General features: G+C 32.9%; 2 protein-coding genes across 4 annotated transcripts in view; one reads left to right on the top strand and one right to left on the bottom strand.

Annotated features, from left to right (window-relative positions):
• Positions 1 to 3315, bottom strand: part of LOC132716573 (acetyl-coenzyme A transporter 1-like) — a 13686-nt gene extending 10371 nt beyond the window's left edge. Inside the window, exons 1-2 of one of the 3 annotated variants that reach the window (XM_060699876.1) lie at positions 3192 to 3315; positions 769 to 1434 (exon numbers count right to left, since the gene is read on the bottom strand). In XM_060699876.1, the coding sequence (XP_060555859.1) occupies positions 769 to 1400 (632 nt within the window). In that variant the 5' untranslated portion in view covers positions 1401 to 1434; positions 3192 to 3315. Of the gene's footprint in view, positions 1 to 768; positions 1435 to 2968; positions 3111 to 3165 lie in introns of those variants that run through there. The other 2 variants (XM_060699877.1, XM_060699878.1) reach the window with 2 other exon arrangements.
• On the top strand, positions 3230 to 19520 carry LOC132716572 (uncharacterized). Its single transcript, XM_060699875.1, has 9 exons — positions 3230 to 3325; positions 4186 to 5003; positions 5744 to 5929; positions 8110 to 8211; positions 9100 to 9330; positions 10021 to 10129; positions 11917 to 12149; positions 13714 to 13840; positions 18484 to 19520. Exons 2-9 carry the CDS (start codon positions 4260 to 4262, stop codon positions 18618 to 18620), a joined length of 1869 nt encoding a protein of 622 aa, XP_060555858.1. The 5' UTR covers positions 3230 to 3325; positions 4186 to 4259; the 3' UTR covers positions 18621 to 19520.

The raw sequence follows: 19520 nt of genomic DNA, 5'->3' as shown, positions 1-19520 counted from the left end.
TTTTACTGAGACACAGTTATAACTAGATTGTCACATTGTGCAATTGATTTGTTTTGATTTAGATGTGTCTATTCATATACAACGTAACGTGATATATTACAAAATGACAATTGTGCAGAATCTGGCTCTATAATACTGGTTTCTTGTAGCATATACACTGTATATATAAAATATATAAAAGTAGTAACTGCTAGTAGATTTAATAAACCTTGCATTATTCGTGTATATTTATATAGAATTTTATAAGTTTAAAAAGGGCCATAATTCTGTCAAAATCCATGTTAGAGTTATGGGCTGGCTTTGGGCAGTTACCAGGTATAGGTTATGTATAGGTAAATAAACATTTGCCAGTACTATGTAATAAATATTTATACCCTATGACAAGTACAATTTCTCTCCCTATTCTTTGAATAGTCAAGCTAAAAATGAAGTTAAAATTCACTATTGTCACATATATGAGCCGCGTCACGACAAAACCAACATAATGGGTTTGCGACCAGCATGGATCCAGACCAGCCTGCGCATCCGCGCAGTCTGATCAGGATCCATGCTGTTTGCTATCACTTTCTCTACTTGTTATAGGGTTTGTAAGCGAACAGCATGGATCCTGATCAGACTGGTCGCAAACCCATTATGGTGGTTTTGTCATGTTGGTTTTGTCGTGACACGGCTCATATTTTATGTCTCTTGAATAAGAGGTTATCCTATATATCAATCCCAATTTAAACTGATAAAGTAACTTAGAAAAACAAATACAAAATCATGTACCTAGATAACATTGTTAAAGCCCAGCCATCTACAGCAATATCTTGTGTAGCAGCTAGAAAATTAAGACAGAAGAACACAGCTGTCAGTGTTTTTATATCAACTTTTCCTGGCTCATCTGTTTCAGTTCCTAGTAGATCGTCAATATGTGCTGAGAGCACAAGCATGAATATTCCTATAAGATACTGTGTCGGCACCATCCAAGATTTTCGCCGACCAAACCATTTCACATATAATGAATCCACTAAAGGTGCCCATAGTAACTTTATACTAAAAGGCCAGTATATAAAACTAAACAATGCTTGTTCTTTGTAGCTCACTTTCCTACTCTGTAACAGCATAGGTATACTTCCACCAAGTCCGAGCGGGATTCCTTGTAAAATGTAAAGAAACATCAACAACATTATGTTCCCATAATCGCCTTGGAGGCCTCTACGGGGGGCAGTTTTTTTGTCATCATTTCTTTCTTCAGTAGGCACTGTAACGTAATCATAATCACGATCAGCCAGAGCGATATCTTTTTTAGAATTTGTTCGTCTTTTCATTTTGTCTGACATTTTTGAATATAGATCTCGTGTGACCTCAACGATTGAATGAAGTACTTGATTCCCTATATTGTATCTTCTAACATTCATAGACTTTGACAATTGATTTCTTTTCTGTGATCAGCTGAAACAGAGAATAATTGTTATAACACTGTTTATATTTATGAGAATGTTGGAAGAACTGTGCATAATGGAGAGTCCAGTACATTCTTGTCATACATGAAAGGTTAGGTGGGAATATCTGTGAAAATCTAAAAAAACAGGGGGGGGGGGGGGGGGGAGAGAGCAAGAGAGAGACCATCATTTAGTAGTTTTATAATAATCGACGGTCTTATAGTACTGTCTAGCTTCTATCACAGCAGCCTCTGACAAATCTGCGGAATATAATATCAAATATCAACCTACTATTGACAGGGAGTTTTTCCAGGATTTTGGGAACACGACCATTACTACTTTAGCGTTGTTTTGTTAAAGATTGGGAAAAAATGCATTGACTGAAATTTTGCAGTGATTAAATGGATGCAAACAAATTACTGTCTATGATGGCATCTTCAACCATTTAAGCACTCTTACAGTGAAGAAGCCCTTATTTGCAAAGATTTTAGAATTTTTATTCAATATTTTTATTTTGTAACTATCAATTGGGAATTTTTCCTGTGGATTGGGAAAATAATATACTATTTTCAATTGGAAATATGACCCAATAACGGCTATAAAATAAGCCAAAAAAAATCCCTGTAAAGATGACTGCATGATTCCATCTGTATCGTCCAACAAATAAAACAGAGATGTTTCCATTGGCTTGGCCATGTCCTCAGAATGCCAAATGCAAACATCACCAAACCAGCACTAAGATGGACACCACAGGGGAAAAGACCACGAGGAAGACCAAAGACTTGGAGGAAGAGCAAAGAGGATAGGTAGGTTATAGTACTGTATAGTAACACGTACATGTATGTCTAAAAAGACCCTTGACTGTAAGAGAACTACAAATACAAATCAATGCTATCACAATTATACATGAACTTAATGACAATGATATTTAATTTTTTTCTTACAAAGAAATAACTGTTTTATTTCACTTAAATCATAAAAAAGGCCAGAAACATTGAGTTTGTTATTACACTCCATTAGGTGAATTCCCCACAGCTATGTACAGAAAGTACCGGAAAACGGCGTTTAGCTAGGTTTTCGAATTCGTGAATTAAGCCGGCCAATAAGCGAAATTCTTTTTTCATTTAACTTATTACGTCCCTTTCATCAATCAACCAAGAGACCAGTGATTTGTTAAATTACCTACTAATGGACAGTCTTTGAAGACCTGAGACAGTGGATTAGAAGGCCCCCTAAAAATAGAATGTCTATCTAACGCATTGTTGAGTTAAACTGTTAGAATCTGCATCAGCATCAAAAGTATATTAATTGCTTGGTACCAACCAACTTTTTCATTGAATATTTTAATATAATTGGTTTGAAACTACATATGTATCGGGATACTTGTTTCCAACCAGATTTTAATCTAAATAAACAAAGATTAAATGAGAGTTAATGCCAAAATCTAGGACATGAAAATGTTTAATGTTTATTAATTTATGTCAAACTAACAATTTGTAAAGTGCAGTGTTATAAAAAAAAATAAAACATATATACTGACTTACTGAGAAATTAGTTTACTCTGTCTGTCACTGTCAGAGTATGCTGAGCAGGGTTACAGAAAAGAAATTTAAACAGATTCATTAATGACATTATAAAAATATTTATAGATCTAGAGACATAAAAACAATGAATTATTTATATATGGCAACTTTTGTCATAAAACATTTAAACAATTTCATTTGCATATTTCAAAACACACCTTATCAAAGGAAGCAATATGTTTACCTTTCACAGACGTGGCCTTTTCATATTAACAAAAGTTACTACTTCACCGGTTGGCAGTAGTGACTTCCCTTTAATAAATTTCTAGAAAATTGACAAAATTAGCAAATATAGCGTCATTTCACATAAGCTGAGAGGTAGATAGATATATTTAACAGAATATTCAAATTGAAAGTTCTTAATTTATAATATAACGTGACTGTAATGTCACTAAACAGTTTTAAAGATATGACTACATAAATTATTGAATTGTTAACGATTCGCCCCACTGACGATTCGACCCAAAACAAGTCGTTCCACTACACTGACGATTTCCTCACTTAAATATAATAATTTAAAACGTCTTTTTATAATGTGTAAGTAGGAAAAAACTTATGAACGGGAAGACAGATTAAAAAAAATTGTTCATTTCATTTTAAAAAAATTGTTCATTTCATTTTTTGTTTTTATTATTATTTATTATTTCATAATTAATCTGAAAAATTAGCAACGCCTATGATTCATAGTATGAACGGGCAAGTCAATTAAAAAAATCTTTCAATTTTCTGTTTTAAAGTAGTCATTTGGTATTTCATGCACCAATTCTGTTTTTACTGATTTTACTCGGAATACTCGACTTTAATATTAATCCAAAAAGTTGCGATGGTTTGTTATTGGAATGCCCCGCCTACTATCATTGAGTTACATGTATTGAAAATGGCGGCGCCCAACTAGAACTGACACTGATAATTTCATTGATAGAATTCTATATATTCTTTTATTGTTTTATTATTTGATTTTCTTTTAAATATACATGTGTAGTCTATAGCTGGGCAAGCTAAAGCTTGTGCAAGCTTCGCAGTCCCTGCCTTTGACTTCCCAGTATAAACATGAATTATACACATGTTTTATTTGCATGACTTTTAACAACTTCATTTGTATAGGATCACATAGTAAATCATTTCATTAAATAGAAAAGTAATTACATACAATTTTTTCTTTCTTTTAATGTTTTCAGATTGATTCCTGAAAGCCTGAGAGTTCTACATCTTTAGTGTATCATTATTATAGCTTAATATAAGATTATTAGTGATGGGTGTAAGAGGTTTATTATCAGCTTGTCTTGAAAACCAGGAACTTTGTTCAGAAACTGTTGATCTGATTGAGATTTCCCATCGACAAAATGGTATAGAGCTGATTATTGATTATTATTCATTCCAACAGGAAATTCTTCTCAAATTTTGGATAGGACTTAGCCGCCTCCGAGGTAATGACTATCTAAGAATTCTGGGAGGTGAATACGCAACATTTGATGCTTATGTTAAAAAACTTGTAAATGATTTAAAATCCAATGATATTTCATTGGTATTGTACATTGATGGTGGAAAAGGCAGTTCAACTGAGGCACTGCGTCAAAAACTTGATACATGGATAAGTAGACATAATCAGGATGTTGACAAAATGACAGAAATACTTAAAGTGCTGTGGGGAAAATCGGATATTAAAGATTTGCCATTAGACACAAACATAAGACCTGTGGCTTTAGAAGACCAGTTTAGGATGGCATTGAAACATTGTGGATGTGAAATTCACCAAAGTCCGGCTGGTGAGGCAGACATGCTGTTGATTAAGGCCTTGAAAGAAAGACCAAAGGCTTTTGCCATTATTAGTAATGACTCAGATTTCTGTGTTTTTAAAGACAGCAGACTTATACCTATGCAGTTGTTTGACATTGAAAATGACCTCCAACTTGGTGAACCTTTGGAATTGCCAGAGCAACCAGTAAGGTTAAAGGTGAAGGTCATTCATACAGAAAAAGTTATGTCAATGCTGAAGGTAATTGTTTTCTATGGGCAGATAATTTCTTTATTGCATTTATAACTATTGGAAATACTTTAATATGTTCTTAAATTTGTACATTAACATTAACAACACAATTTTTTTTTTGAGAAAAATGCATCACACTATTAGAACGAAAAGTTTTTAAACATTACAACCATTAATGAGCAAAGCCAGCTTGCACATCTATAAAGTCTGACCAGGCGAATATACTGTTTTGTATTTTGAACTTTGAATTGACTGTTTCAACCAGGTCAAAGTTATTACCCAAAATTCAGCAAGTTAAAGATGGTTTAAGAACATGTATGTTGATCTGTTTTAAAACCAATGAACATATGTGGTAATCTGTGTTTACAGTAAGTGTTATAAACATATAGGGTAACTTATGTTTAAATTGATAAACAAATATGGTCATCTGTGTTTCAACTAATAAACATGTATGGTCACATCTGTTTGAACTAGTAAACATGAATTGATGGACATATATGGTCATCTGTGCTGAAACTGATGAATATACATGTATATGGTCACATCTGTTTGAACTAATAGGCATCAACCTATTGACATATATGGTCATCTGGAACTTATGAACATGTATAGTCATTAGAAGTCTTCCAATTAGAAAATTTTCAAATTACATGTACATTTAAAAATATCTATTTTTTTAAAAAAATTAAAAAATCTGAAAATAATGAAAAAGTGTCAAGTATTAAATGATCATTTTTGTTATTTATCAGTTAAATAACCATCAGTTGTTGATAGAAATGAGTATAGTTGCTGGGAATGACTTCACAGGTCCGTTCATGCGTGCAGGACTTAGTCAACAACTTGATGTTCGAGGGCGTAAATCTGTACAAAACTTCGCCGGCTGGATTAAACATTACAGAAATGTACAGAATCATCCTGTATTAGCTGATGCCATGGTAAGTCATTCTTAAAATCCATTGTCAAAATACAATTTAAGATCAGTAACTAAAATAATTTGAAAGGTGTTAATGTATGGTTGTATTTCATGTATTTCAATATTTACCTTTTTGAATGTGTACATACGGAACTATTGTAGAAAAATCTGTTGTAATATTAATATATAACAATGACAAGATGAGAAGTTCAAACATTAGGTATAAAGACAATAAATTAGCAAGTTTTAACCTGCATTTATTTCACATGTGTCCTCTCCTATTTCAAATGCTTGATATGGGGATGTTAAAAGTTATACTGTCTTGTACAGTCATTAAGAATTCTGTTGAACATTTTGAAATTGCTGATGTACATTTAGTTCAGCAAGACAAATTTTTATTGACCTGATTTCAGACAGGGACTGTGTGGTACAAATTGACAAATTAGTAATTATAGTTTGTATTATAAGCACTCAAGTGTTTATTTACAAAGTTAGTGTTATTTACATAAGTATTTTTATTTGTTTCTTGCTTGAAAAAAAACTACCCCATACATACACACAAAACTGTAGGTAAAAACTTATTCATTTTGATTTTATAAGACAAAGGCATTTTTAGCTCGACTATTCGAAGAATATGAGAGCTATTGTAGTCGCCCCGGCGTCAGCGTCAGCATCCGCGTCGGTGTCTGCGTTGGTTAAAGTTTTTTGTAAAGTCAAATATCTCAATTATTACTTGAGATAATCAATTGAAACTAACAATACTTATTTATAGTAACAAGGTACATCAGATTGACAAGTTGGATAACTCTGCCTACAATATTGACAGAATTATGCCCCTTTTTAACTTAGAAATTTTGGTTAAAAGTTTTTGTAAAGTCAAATATCTCAATTATTGCTTGAGATATTCAATTGAAACTTACATTACTTATTTATAGTAACAAGGTACATCAGATTGACAAGTTGGATAACTCTGCCTACAATATGGACAGAATTATGCCCCTTTGGAACTAAGAAATTTTGATTAAAGGTTCCATGTTGCATTAAGGCTGATTCATATCCCCTTTTCTACTTAGTCTCTTGGTTAATGTTTACATGCAAGTTTTACATATCTCAATAACTATTAAAGATATTTATTTAAAACTTCTCATATGCATTTAGGGTCATAATTGTAGGTCACTGACAAACATCCATAATTCTATCTTGCATTTAGGCTGATTTTTCTCTCCTTTTTTCAACTTACAAATTCATGGTAAAGTTTTGCTTGTAAGCTGTTATCTCAATAACTACTTAAGGGTTTGTTTTTTTTTGGGACGATTTTATGCATTCATGATAATAAAGCAGTGATTTACTTGATAAAACATCTTAATAACAAGCCTTTGTACCTTTCCTGTCAAATTTATGTATTCTTAGGTAATTAGTATTATTATACTCAATAAAACACCCTTGTGACATTTCCTTCCGAATAGTAAAGGCAATATTGTATAATTAGACTCTCTCTAAGGCCTATAACATGAATTTATAAAAAAAAATTAGCCCTTTTGTGAACTTAAAAAATTAAACATTATCAAGGCTCTTTTACTATCAAGCACTTAGAATAGTCGTGCGTGCTGTCCTACCGACAGCTTTTGTTATTTTGTGCAATTTGTTAGAATTAGTTAAGTGCTCATCAATTATTTGGTGTGTAAAGTTACTTAATATATTATCTAATAACTTACCACTGCTTGAAATGATTTTATGCTATTATCTATATTTCCAAATTTTCCCATTAAAGGCTCATTATGCCTCAGGAACGAAAAAATCTTTATTTCTTTGGAAAGGACAAACATAACATGAATTTTATTATGTTAGAATAATGGTTTCAGAGCATGTATGGTGCTTGTAACCTGAAGAAAATATTTATAATTGTGAAATCATTTGTCATAAAAGTAGCAAAATGTAAACAAAGTAGTATTTTGACTTCCATACAAAATACTAAATCACTATAACTGCCAAAAAGCAACAGATGAAAAAAGATGGTTCAGGTGTTTGGCCAACTAGTAACATTCATATGGAAACTACTTAAGTTCACCAAAATACAAACTTTTAAGAAATGAAAGTAAAAGCATTTTTTAGACATGATGGGCCTTTAAATAATGACAGATTTTTTGCAACTGAAAATATTCAGCAGGTCAAGGCTTTATATTAATATAATATATTTTCCAGCATCAAGATCAGTATTTCAGACAAGCTGTGTATCATAGTAGAAATTTCTATAATTTAAGAGGTGAACCAGATGCACCACCAAAGAAAGGATATTTATCTCAGGTAACTTAATTTATTTGTTTTTATAAAATAAAGTCATTTAAGTGCTTGACATAGTATGATACATTGCTGTGTTGGTTAAAATTGTGAGTTAACATTTCCTATAAAACTGTCAGTTTACATTTTCAATTAATGTATCAATTCATATTTTCAGTAAAACATTGTCAGTCAGTATTAAACATTGTCAGTTCATATTGACAGTAAACATTGTTAGTTTAACAGGCGTGGGGGACTGGAGCATAATTTCTACATGGTAGGATTTTATTATAACTTTAATAACTTGGGACAAATGTTCTCCATAGTGTAGCGGAGTGTCAGGCGGAAAATTCCTTGACCTTTGTGTTGAGTTATCTTGCGCAAAATGAAGGTGAAAGTCAGAACAAGTCAAAGGTCAAATAAAAAAAATAAAAATTTGTTTGTCCACGCTGTATCTTGCTTATGCTTTGAAGTATTATGCTTAGTGGTCAGCAAATTTTTGTCGAGCCCACTTGCAATGAGCTTGACTTAGTTGTCAAAATGGCTGTTAATTGTTTGTGTGTGAGTGTGTGCGTCTAAACTTGTCCATGCCATAACTTCTTCATGCATGGAGGAATTTTCAGATAACATGAATTGTGTTTTTTAGGCACAAATTTTCATCATGAGACTTCATGTCATGCACATGAACCAGGTCACCGTGTCAGAGGTCAAGGTCCCCTAAGATGATGCAATGTCAAGATTTTGCCTTGGGTATAAAGAGGATGTGTTGAGCACATCTCACCTATGTATAAATCTTTCTCATTGATCTGGAGCTAATAGGTTCAGGTTTAAATTAAGATGATTGGGCCAGACATTCTGCCCGTGGGCATGTCTTGTATTACCGTTGAAATACTTTGTTATCTTGTTTCATTTCAGCTAATAGAGCAAGGAATCAGGGACGGGAAGTATCCTTCAAACATCATGAGTATGCATAATAACTTTTACTGGTATAGAATGCTGTTGGAAGAGAACAGTTATGGGCAGCCAACTGCAGAATGTTCTCTGACACCTCTACGAGCATATATTTACAGAATTGTTTTACCGAGGCATGAAAATCTGGTAGAAGAATGGGGCAGGAGCCCGTATGAAAAACTTAGAAAAGCAGGGGTAAATTAATCATCCATTGAAATTGTATTTGTAACTTTTGAAAATCTCTTACAGTTCTGTAGTGTTTTTATAAAGCAAAGCCTGGTTTATCTGGTTGACAAAACATGTGAAACACAGACATATCCCTCACTTCTGTGTTACCTGGAATATAGGATATAATGAGAAGCTATCTAGGTAGTCTTACTAGTATTTGTTGATACAGATTTTATATAAGTTCAATTATGAAGGAAGCTACTAGCTCATAAAATCAGGCTCAAATCTGTTCTTAGAACCAATCAGCATCAAGCAATGAGTGTAAAGATTTTGTACCAGACATGGTTTGAATCCATGTGCCTGGCTAGTGATGCTTAGAGTAGTAGTTTATGTTAATAACTCGGCCATGCAGCCATTATATTTGATCTTTTGACAGATACCCTAATTCCATGTTCATGCAGGATATACATGTAGAGTAAAAATGTAATATTATATTCCAGTATATTACCATACAGACTTAACCAGTTTCAAATGAAAAAATGTTGCATGTTCATTCACTATCATCGTGAAACAAAGATTTTGTTGAGGCAGCCATTGTTGTATTGGATATAACAATAATAATTTGTATGATAATTTTTTCTTTATTTCTGTCTGTAGGAAAGACTGTCACTTTAAGAAATTTATTTTCTATTGTTTTATGATAATTTTTTCCCACAGATAATGGCAGCTGAAGAAGGTATAGCTCCACCCATTCATCGCATACAACCTGATAAAATCTTTCAAAATCTGAGAACATTTCATTCCATTTTATGTCATCAAGAACGAGGTAATTTCAAGATATTTTTTTTTTCCAAATCTAAAAATGATAATTGTATGATAAGATAGTAATAGGGTAGGTAGGGTAGGGAGATGGGATTGAGTTGGGTGTGGTAGGGTAGGTATTGGTAGTATAGAATATGGTAGGAAAAAGTATTGGATAGTGGTCTGATGAAGTTGGGCATGGAGGAGTGGTTTATGATGATATATATATGTAGGATAGAGTTTATTAAAATAGGATATAATTTAGATGCTTTGAAATGGAGACATTTCTCATGTACAACCACTTTAGGTAGTGATCACACAATGCCATAAATATAGGTCAGTTTTCAAGTCTGCTATAATGCCTGGTTTAAGTTTTGTGTATTAATTTTATCTCCGCAACTACTGAAGGTTGCAATCATTTGAGACACATTTTCTTTGGAAGTAACATTATAGGTCAATTTCAAAGACTTATATCCATGACATCATATGTTTTTGAATACATTTTCTTCCATTTTGTTAAAACTTACATTTTTCAGGCTCTTGTTTGTTTATCATGAAAACACTTAAAAAACTTGAGTGTACTTACAACTTTTATTGTTAGTTTATGTACATGTAATTATGAAATTATAATTGTCTATTGTATGAACATATGGAGTTATACTTCCTTGTGATTAATCTTTACACAAATATCTACTCTATTGTTCACTTCATTCCATTGTAATATTTATTTATGAAATTACAAAATATAATTAATGATCAATGACTTATTCTCTGGATGTAGCTGTTTATTTTGATATTGGTTTATATTAAAGGGACTCAACTGAGGTTTTTTGGAAATATTTTTGTCGAGATTAATGTCCCACTTGACCTAGACCAATTTCAGATTATTTGCTCACTCCGTTTATCCAGAATAATTATTCTCGTTGTGGAAAATGACATAAAATTGAAAAAGCATTGCAATGCTTTTCACTTAATCTAGCTAGGAATAGCACAAAAAATATGATAACAATTTATATCTGAGTATATTTCTTAGTTATCTTTTGCAAGTATTTCTGTTTAATGTGCGCCACCTTACTGGTTGGGGACCACCAAAACCGGACAACCACCAAACCCGGACGGCCCCGAAAATGCTTAATTTAATATTTTCTTTGTTCAGTGGTTGTCAGTCACTTTTTTATCAACAATAAGTGCATGTTTCTTTTAAAATTAAGTAAATAGATTTATTTCAACCTCCGTAAATGGTAATATTTTAATGTCTATTTCAAGAATGTTGACTTTGAAATTCGGGGGTCATGAAAGCAATGCCTGACCTCATATACCAGCTATAATCATTGGCAGAGTGAATAATAGAATATCCAAAACTTCAGCATTTGTTGCTGACATATTGAATAGCATGTTACAAATCAAAAATCAAAACACCCAAGCTTTTATCTGAATTAAATCACATCATGTACATATCTGTCCGGACACATGGTACTGTAGTGTAGACAATGTAGGTAATTTTGATACCCTCCTTGTCGAGCATATGATATAAGTGTCAATGCAATCAGAAATAAACAAACTAGTTTGTTAGTTAAGAGAAGAACCTAGCTGAACTGTGTCAATTTTTTTTTATCTCTAGGTTAAAAATTATGAAATCTGTACGGAAAAATGTTCCAAAAGTGTCCGGTTGATGGTCTCCGACCAGTATCTATGTAAGAAATTCAAATTTTATGTTTTAGGCTTTTGGACGTCAGTGGAGTTCCTTTAATGCATATGCAATTATATATGTTTTAGACTATTTGTTTTTATGATTTTATCATGTGTTAACAGGGAACTGCTCTGTAAACTGGTTTGACATGTATGGGAGGAAGAATGGATTCACGATTCATCTCCTGCGCTACTTCTTGTTAATGAACTGGGGTCGTAATCTCCATTTAACAGAAAATGAGTACCTAGCCTTGGTTGCCATGGTGATGGGACGTCCAAAAATGCATGAGTCATACTATCAGACGATAGTGCTGAAACCAACAGCAAGATGTGTGACGATTGGAAACTGGTTCATGGTACGATTTTTTATGTCAAAACTCATCAAATACAAATAACCTTTTTTAAAAAGGCTCACTTTGATGAAAATTATCAATATTTAGCTCACCTGAGTACAACTTGCTCATGGTGAGCTTTTGTGATCCCACCCTGCCCCGCATCTGCCGTCATTCGTTGTTTTTCATTAATAAAACCAACTGATAGAGCTTTGATATTTAGCATGAAACCAAGGATCTACCAAGATTGTTCAAATTATTACTTTTGTATGAAAATTGATACCATTCCTGGAGGTCATAAATTTTCACTTTATACCCCTTGTATACAATGAAAAACTCTTCATCTCTTACACATAATTGGACTTACAGTCCTAAGATGATTAAGATTTCATGTTGGACAACTTGTATAACTCAGTGTGTTTAATCAAAATTTGACCATCATTATAATGGCCCTGTCTCTCTGTCTGCATTGTAAAAATAATTGAGCCACGTCACAACAAAACCAACATAATGTGTTTGCGACCAGCATAGATCCAGACCAGCCAGCGCATCCTGATCAGGATCCGTGCTGTTCGCTATCAGTTTCTCTGTTTGTAATAGAGTTGGTAAGCGAACAGCATGGATCCTGATCAGACTGCACCGATGCGCAGGCTGGTCTGGATCCATGCTGGTAGGAAACGCACAATGTTTGTTTTGTCGTGACGCGGCTCAATTACATTTTCTAGCAAAGGATCTTGAGTGAGCAATTTAGGGATCATCATGATCTCCTTGTTTTATTGAATTATATTTATATTTTTGTGCTTTTGAACTCTAAACTGCATTATTGTTCAATTGTACACTCATAAATGGTTGATAGGGCCTTGAAGTAAATTTGTTATGCAAAATGCAAAATGTTCAATTTACTACAGCAACATTTTAATATTACAAGAATTTAATATTGGAAATACTTTTTTCGCATAACAAAAATTTATCAGAATAGTCAAATGTGCAAAAAGAAATATTTTTTGAAAAGAATTCTCTCCCTTGAAGTGATCTTTGTAGGATGACACGCCTCTTTGGTTGGAATTGGTAGTTTTCACTCCGGATCAGGACAGTAAGCCACATTGAATTCACCAGAGCACAGTTCAACCACCGCATTGTTCCTGGGCAGGTTTCAAGCAGTTTACCAGTACTAGTTGCCTTTACTTTCGCAAGGAACTGACACTTCTGTACATGCCAGAGCAGAGGTACAGCGCAAATGATGGTAGAAAGGATTTCATGATCAATCACAACGAAAGTGACCTGCGCCGTCCGGGAATTGAACCCGGTGTCTCTTAATTCACAGTCCAGCGCTCTACCTATTGAGCTGACACGCCTCAGTAAAGTTATTGATATTAGAATTTTACTGTCTTTGATTCAGTAAATTCCCAACAACTACTGAAGGTATTGATTTGCAACTTCACACTTGTCTTGGCGATCATGCTTAAAAAACCCTTTTCCATATACACGCCCAAACATGAATTTTCTTTGATTTATTTCAGTTTATGAAATGAGAGAATTTCTGCACAGTTCTTGTTTTCTATTCAGCCCAGTTTTGTTTTTGTTGCAGGATCTATATAGACATGCATATTCTATGTTGGGTAGTTTACTGTATCTACAACATGAGTTTCCACTACCATCTGAGATCTTCAGTGGTTCAGTATGGGCTGTTGTCTATATGGTCTGTCAGGATGAGAGTAAGTTGTTATAGGCCATTAATCCTTAAAAATATAATCATGTTTTATTAGATTGTCCATTCAAAGAATAGGGAAAGCTACTGTACTCGCCCAGGTGATGGCATCACACTTTGGTTAAGTTTTCGTGTGCAAACTTTGTGTGCAAATTGATATCTTGAAAACTACTGAAGGAAATAGGTTGAAACAAACACATTTATTTGAGAGCATAATAAGGGGTCACTGTTCAAGGCCCATAACTCTAACACAGATTTTGACAGATTTATGAACCTCTTTAAACTTACAAGATTCCACATTATTCAGGCTCTTGTTTTTCTATCGTCATGCAGGCTGTCCTTAGTTACTGACAGCTCTTAATTATTGGTATCTTATTCCATTTTCCAAAAAAGGTACTCATATGCACCATCTTTTGATAATACTTTTACACTTTGGTAATGGGTATAGTAATATAGTGTTTTAGTATTTTATATAGAATTCTGCTAACACCTGTTATTTTATATTTTGCTACCTTTATGGCACATTGTTACACTGTTACTTTCTTCAGATTATTGATATCTGATATGCTGTAAGCCCATTATCAAACACTTGTTTGACCTTCTAAAGAAATTCTTAGGCAAAATTTTCTTTTTATACACTGTAGGCTCTAACACTAGTTTGAATATAAATATACCAGGACGTACAGTTTTTTGGCGCTGAAATATCATGAAACAGTTTTATAGAAGATAGAAATGACAAGGGCACAGAAATATACTTTTTTCATGAGCAACATATTTTGTCTTGTTAAACAGTTTTCTAGTTGATATTTATATACTGAGATATGATAAAGGTTGATATATTTATGTAAATTGATGAATTGTTTATGTTAATAGCTGTAAGCAAAATTTATATGACTGATAATTTTAAGGGGAAGTTGTAAAGTGACACACCTTAGATAAGTGTGTTTTTAGAGAATAAAACTTTCATAGAATATTGTGAAGGTTTAAGATACACACTAATGTTTATGTTGACTTGATGAGATTTCTTCCATGTTTTATGCAATATGTAGCATTTTTTCATGAATTTTTCAACCAATGATATACACAGTTACAATCAGTGTAAGGGCTAGTTTGCATAATTTGAAAAGAAGTTTTGCATGATTTTTGTCCATTTTACATGCCAGTTAAACTTTCTGTCTGCATAGACTTTCAGCTAATTGGGACACTTAATATTTTTTATGAAAAAAAAAATATACATGAATTATACATTATCTGTTTTTGTGCATATTTAAAGATATACTACATGTTATGATGTACTCTGCTCATCCATAAGTAAAATATTTGTATCACTGAAATTTATTGAAATCTATGAAATTCTTACTGTTTAATTTGAATAAAAGAATTAGTAAACTATGTGTGATAAGCTGCGTTTTCTATTAGAGGTCAAGTAAAGGTAGTCCTTTCTTAAAAAAAAAACTGCCAGTTTTTTAGTCCCCTACCAGTTTAACCGGAGGGGACTTTAGGTTTACCCTCCGTCCGTCCGTCTGTCCGTCCGTCAGTTTGTCTGTCTGTCTGTCTGTCAGTCCGTCCGTCCATAAAACTGGATCCCGCGATAACACAAAAGTACTAAAAAATATTTTTATGAAACTTGATATATGGATAGATGGGAGTATGGACATTATGCACGTCTTTTTTTCTTCTTCCTAAGTTGAAAATTCTGGTTGCTATGGCAACAAATAGTCTGAAAATATGGCAAATTTAACACATAAACGGGATCCAGTGATTACTCTAAAAGTACTGAAAATATTTTTATGAAACTTGAAATATGGGTAGATGGCAGTCTGGAGATTATGCACATCTTTTTCTTTTCTTCCTATGTTGAAAATTCTGGTTGCTATGGCAACAAATAGTCTGAATTTCAAGATTTCTGATTTGAGCTATAAGTTCTTTATTATATGCCCGAAAGGGCATATTATGTTATACCCCCTGGCGTCCGTCTGTCTGTCTGTCTGTCTGTCCGTCCGTCCGTCCGTCCGTCCGTCCGTTAGCAATTTGGTTTCCGGAGCATAACTTAAGTTCCATTTGGCCAACAATGTTCAAACTTCATAGGATGATTGTCCATATTGGGTAGAAGACCCCTATTGATTTTGGGGTCAAAAGGTCAAAGGTCAAGGTCACTATGACCTTAAAACTGAAAACAGTTTCCGGAGCATAACTTAAGTTTCATTCAACCAACAATGATCAAACTTCATAGGATGATTGTCCATATAAGGTAGAAGACCCCTATTGATTTTGGGGTCAAAAGGTCAAAGGTCAAGGTCGCTATAACCTTGATACTGAAAACAGTTTCCGGAGCATAACTTAAGTTCCAAATGACCCACAATGTTCAAACTTCATAGGATGATTGTCCATAGTGGGTAAAAGACCCCTATTGATTTTGGGGTCAAAAGGTCAAAGGTCAAGGTCACTATGACCTTAAAACTGAAAACAGTTTCCGGAGCATAACTTAAGTTCCATTTGACCCACAAAGTTCAAACTTCATAGGATGATTGTCCATATTGGGCAAAAGACCCCTATTGATTTTGGGGTCACAAGGTCAAAGGTCAAGGTCACTATTACCTTGATACTGAAAACAGTTTCCGGAGCATAACTTAAGTTCCAATTGACCCACAGTGTTCAAACTTCATAGGATGATTGTCCATATTTGGAAGAAGACCCCTATTGATTTTGGGGTCACAAGGTCAAAGGTCAAGGTCACTATTACATTGATACTGGAAACAGTTTCTGGAGCATAACTTAAGAACCATTTGGCCCACAGTGTTCAAACTTCATAGGATGATTGTCCATATTAGGTAGAAGACCCCTATTGATTTTGGGGTCAAAAGGTCAAGGTCACTATATCCTATAAACTGAAAACAGTTTCTGGAGCATAACTTAAGTTCCATTTGGCTCACAATATTCAAACTTCATAGGATGATTGTCCATATTGGGCAGAAGACCCCTATTGATTTTTGGGTCACTAGGTCAAAGGTCAAGGTCACAATTACCTTAAAACCAAAAACAGTTTCCGGGGCATAACATAAGTTCCATTTGGCCCACAATATTCAAACTTCGTAGGATGATTGTCCATATTGGGTAGAAGACCCCTATTGATTTATGGGTCACAAGGTCAAAGGTCAATGTCACTTTTACCTTAATACTGAAAACAGTTTCAAGAGCATAATTAAAGTTCCAATTGGCCAGCAATATTCAAACTTTTTGGGATGATTGTCCATATAAGGTAGAAGACCCCTATTGATTTTGGGGTCAAAAGGTCAAAGGTTAAGGTCATTATTAATAACTAGTATTAATCAACCTACAGCTGTAAAATTTTATAGGATGAACAGCTAATTCCCATGTCTTATAAATGCTTCATCCTTATTAAAAAAAAAAAAACACTTTCGGGCATATAATGCTCCGCCTAGCGGTGCTCTTGTTTCTTAAGGTGTTTACTTCAAACTTTAAATATAAGTTTCTGGCCATCAACCACATCATATGTGACAAGGTTTACAACTCTAGCACAAAAATTATCAGTATTACCTCCCTTGAACTTATTTTATGAAAAAAAATTGTTGTCTTTTTTAAATAACTTCTTTATTTCCTAATGTATCTACTTCAAACTTCATATATATGTTTCTTATTATCACTCAACATTTTTTAAAAGGTTAAATACTCTAGCAATACTATTCTAGAATTATCTCCCCCTTGAACTTAGATTTTTTTCAAAAAATTGGTATTTTTCACTCCAACTTCTTCATTCCTTATAGGATTTACTTTAAAATCCTACATCATAATAATATGACAAGGTTGTATAAACATAATTTTCTTACTAGGCAGGGAAACTTAACACATTACTGTGATATAGACAAACTTAGAACTCAAAAGATTTAGGTTCATTCATGTCATTCATCCACTGGTAAAATTGAATGGCCAATGGCCCATCAGAATGTTGCTGGGGTTCTAACCGGTTGGGGACTTGCGAATTGCTTGCAATACTATGATAATTGCTTGTTTTTAATGACACTATAATTATATTCATATTGTGACCACCTTTAATGTGTAAACTTTTAAACATAACATATCTACTTTGTGTGAAATCAGAATGTGTTGACTTTATATTTACAAAGAGACTGTAAAGGAAATATCAATATCAATATTATCAATATAAGATAAATAAGATATATTTAGATATAGTGGAGGCTTTTGATTGGCTGGTAAGCTCCAACCTACAATAGGTTCCTTGTTATGTTTCATGGTTAATCCTTGATGTAGAATTTTGTCATTTCAAGAAACAGTCTAGTAAAGTGTGTGTAAAGTTTATGATTGTACTCAACTTGTTCTCTCCTATTATATGAAGTTATTATATGAATTTCAATTAGGAACATTTGTACACTATCTAATTATGCTGATTTTTTTTGTAAGTGATTACTTATGTAGAGAAAGAGACGTAAACGTGATCAGATTTTTCATTTTGTCTTACATGCTTAGTAAGTTATTGTATTCTTTTTGCCATCTTACATGTATATTAGCATTCTGGACATAAGGAGAGATAATTGTAAAATTTAACATAATAATCTAAAGAAATCTTACGAAACATATATAAAATCTTTGTTGTTGTTTTTTCCTCTTCAGCATTTTATGAAGCTGTAGATCAGGTGAACATTGATATATTGCGGAAAACTCAGGAAGATATGAACAGTGTAATTACAGAGAAAAGACACATAATTCGTCATATTGTGGAGGGGTTCTTTCCCTTCAATGATAGATAAACAGAGTGGCTTCCCCCTCTTTTACAAGGAAACTGTGCAATTTGAAGATCTTTATACTTTGAATAGAAGGACTACTCTGCTGAGAGAATTAATGAAAAATGCAGTAATTATGAAAAAAATAATAAAAATGGTGTTATATGATAAAAAGAATTAATGAAAATGTTATTATAAAGAGAATTTATGAAAAAGCTGTTATTATAATGTGAATCAATGAAAATGTTGTTATGATAAAGAGAATGAATGAAAATGCTGTTATTTAAAAAAGAGAATTAATGAAAATGCTGTTATTATAAAGAAAATTAATGAAAATGCTGTTATTATAAAGAGAATTCATGAAAATGCTATTATTATAAAGAGAATTTATGAAAAAGCTGTTATTATAATGTGAATCAATGAAAATGTTGTTATGATAAAGAGAATTCATAAAAATGTTGTTATTAAAAAGATAATTAATGAAAATGCTGTTATTTTAAAGAGAATTAATGAAAATGCTGTTACTCTGTATTATAAAGTTCTATTTCAGGATAAATAGTTCAATTTGTTTGCAAATAAAACCCATTATGATTTGTTTTTTCATTTTAACCGGGCACTGGTATTTACTGATACCAGTAACTGGGATTTTAAGGATAAATACAAAGGTGTTGTTGAAACTTAATTAATGATTTTCAGTATTCTATTTTGTTTCTTTTTATTTCTTTGAGTTTTTTTGTTTTTGTTTTTTTTTCAAACTTACTGAAAAGATTTATTCATTTGTAATTGTTGAGCATGCTATAGAAAACAGAGAACATTGTACATGTATACATGTATGTTAATTGACAACTAGAGCTACATCTATCTGTTTTATATTTTGTGTAATTTTTTAATTTGTAAATAAATATGTCTACTAATTGCCACACACCA

This window comes from Ruditapes philippinarum, unplaced genomic scaffold, assembly GCF_026571515.1.
Source record: "Ruditapes philippinarum isolate M1 unplaced genomic scaffold, ASM2657151v2 ctg4884_1_1_1_1, whole genome shotgun sequence".
Taxonomy (NCBI): domain Eukaryota; kingdom Metazoa; phylum Mollusca; class Bivalvia; order Venerida; family Veneridae; genus Ruditapes; species Ruditapes philippinarum.
Note: the sequence above shows the minus strand (reverse complement) of the source record. Positions and strands in the feature narration are given on the sequence as shown.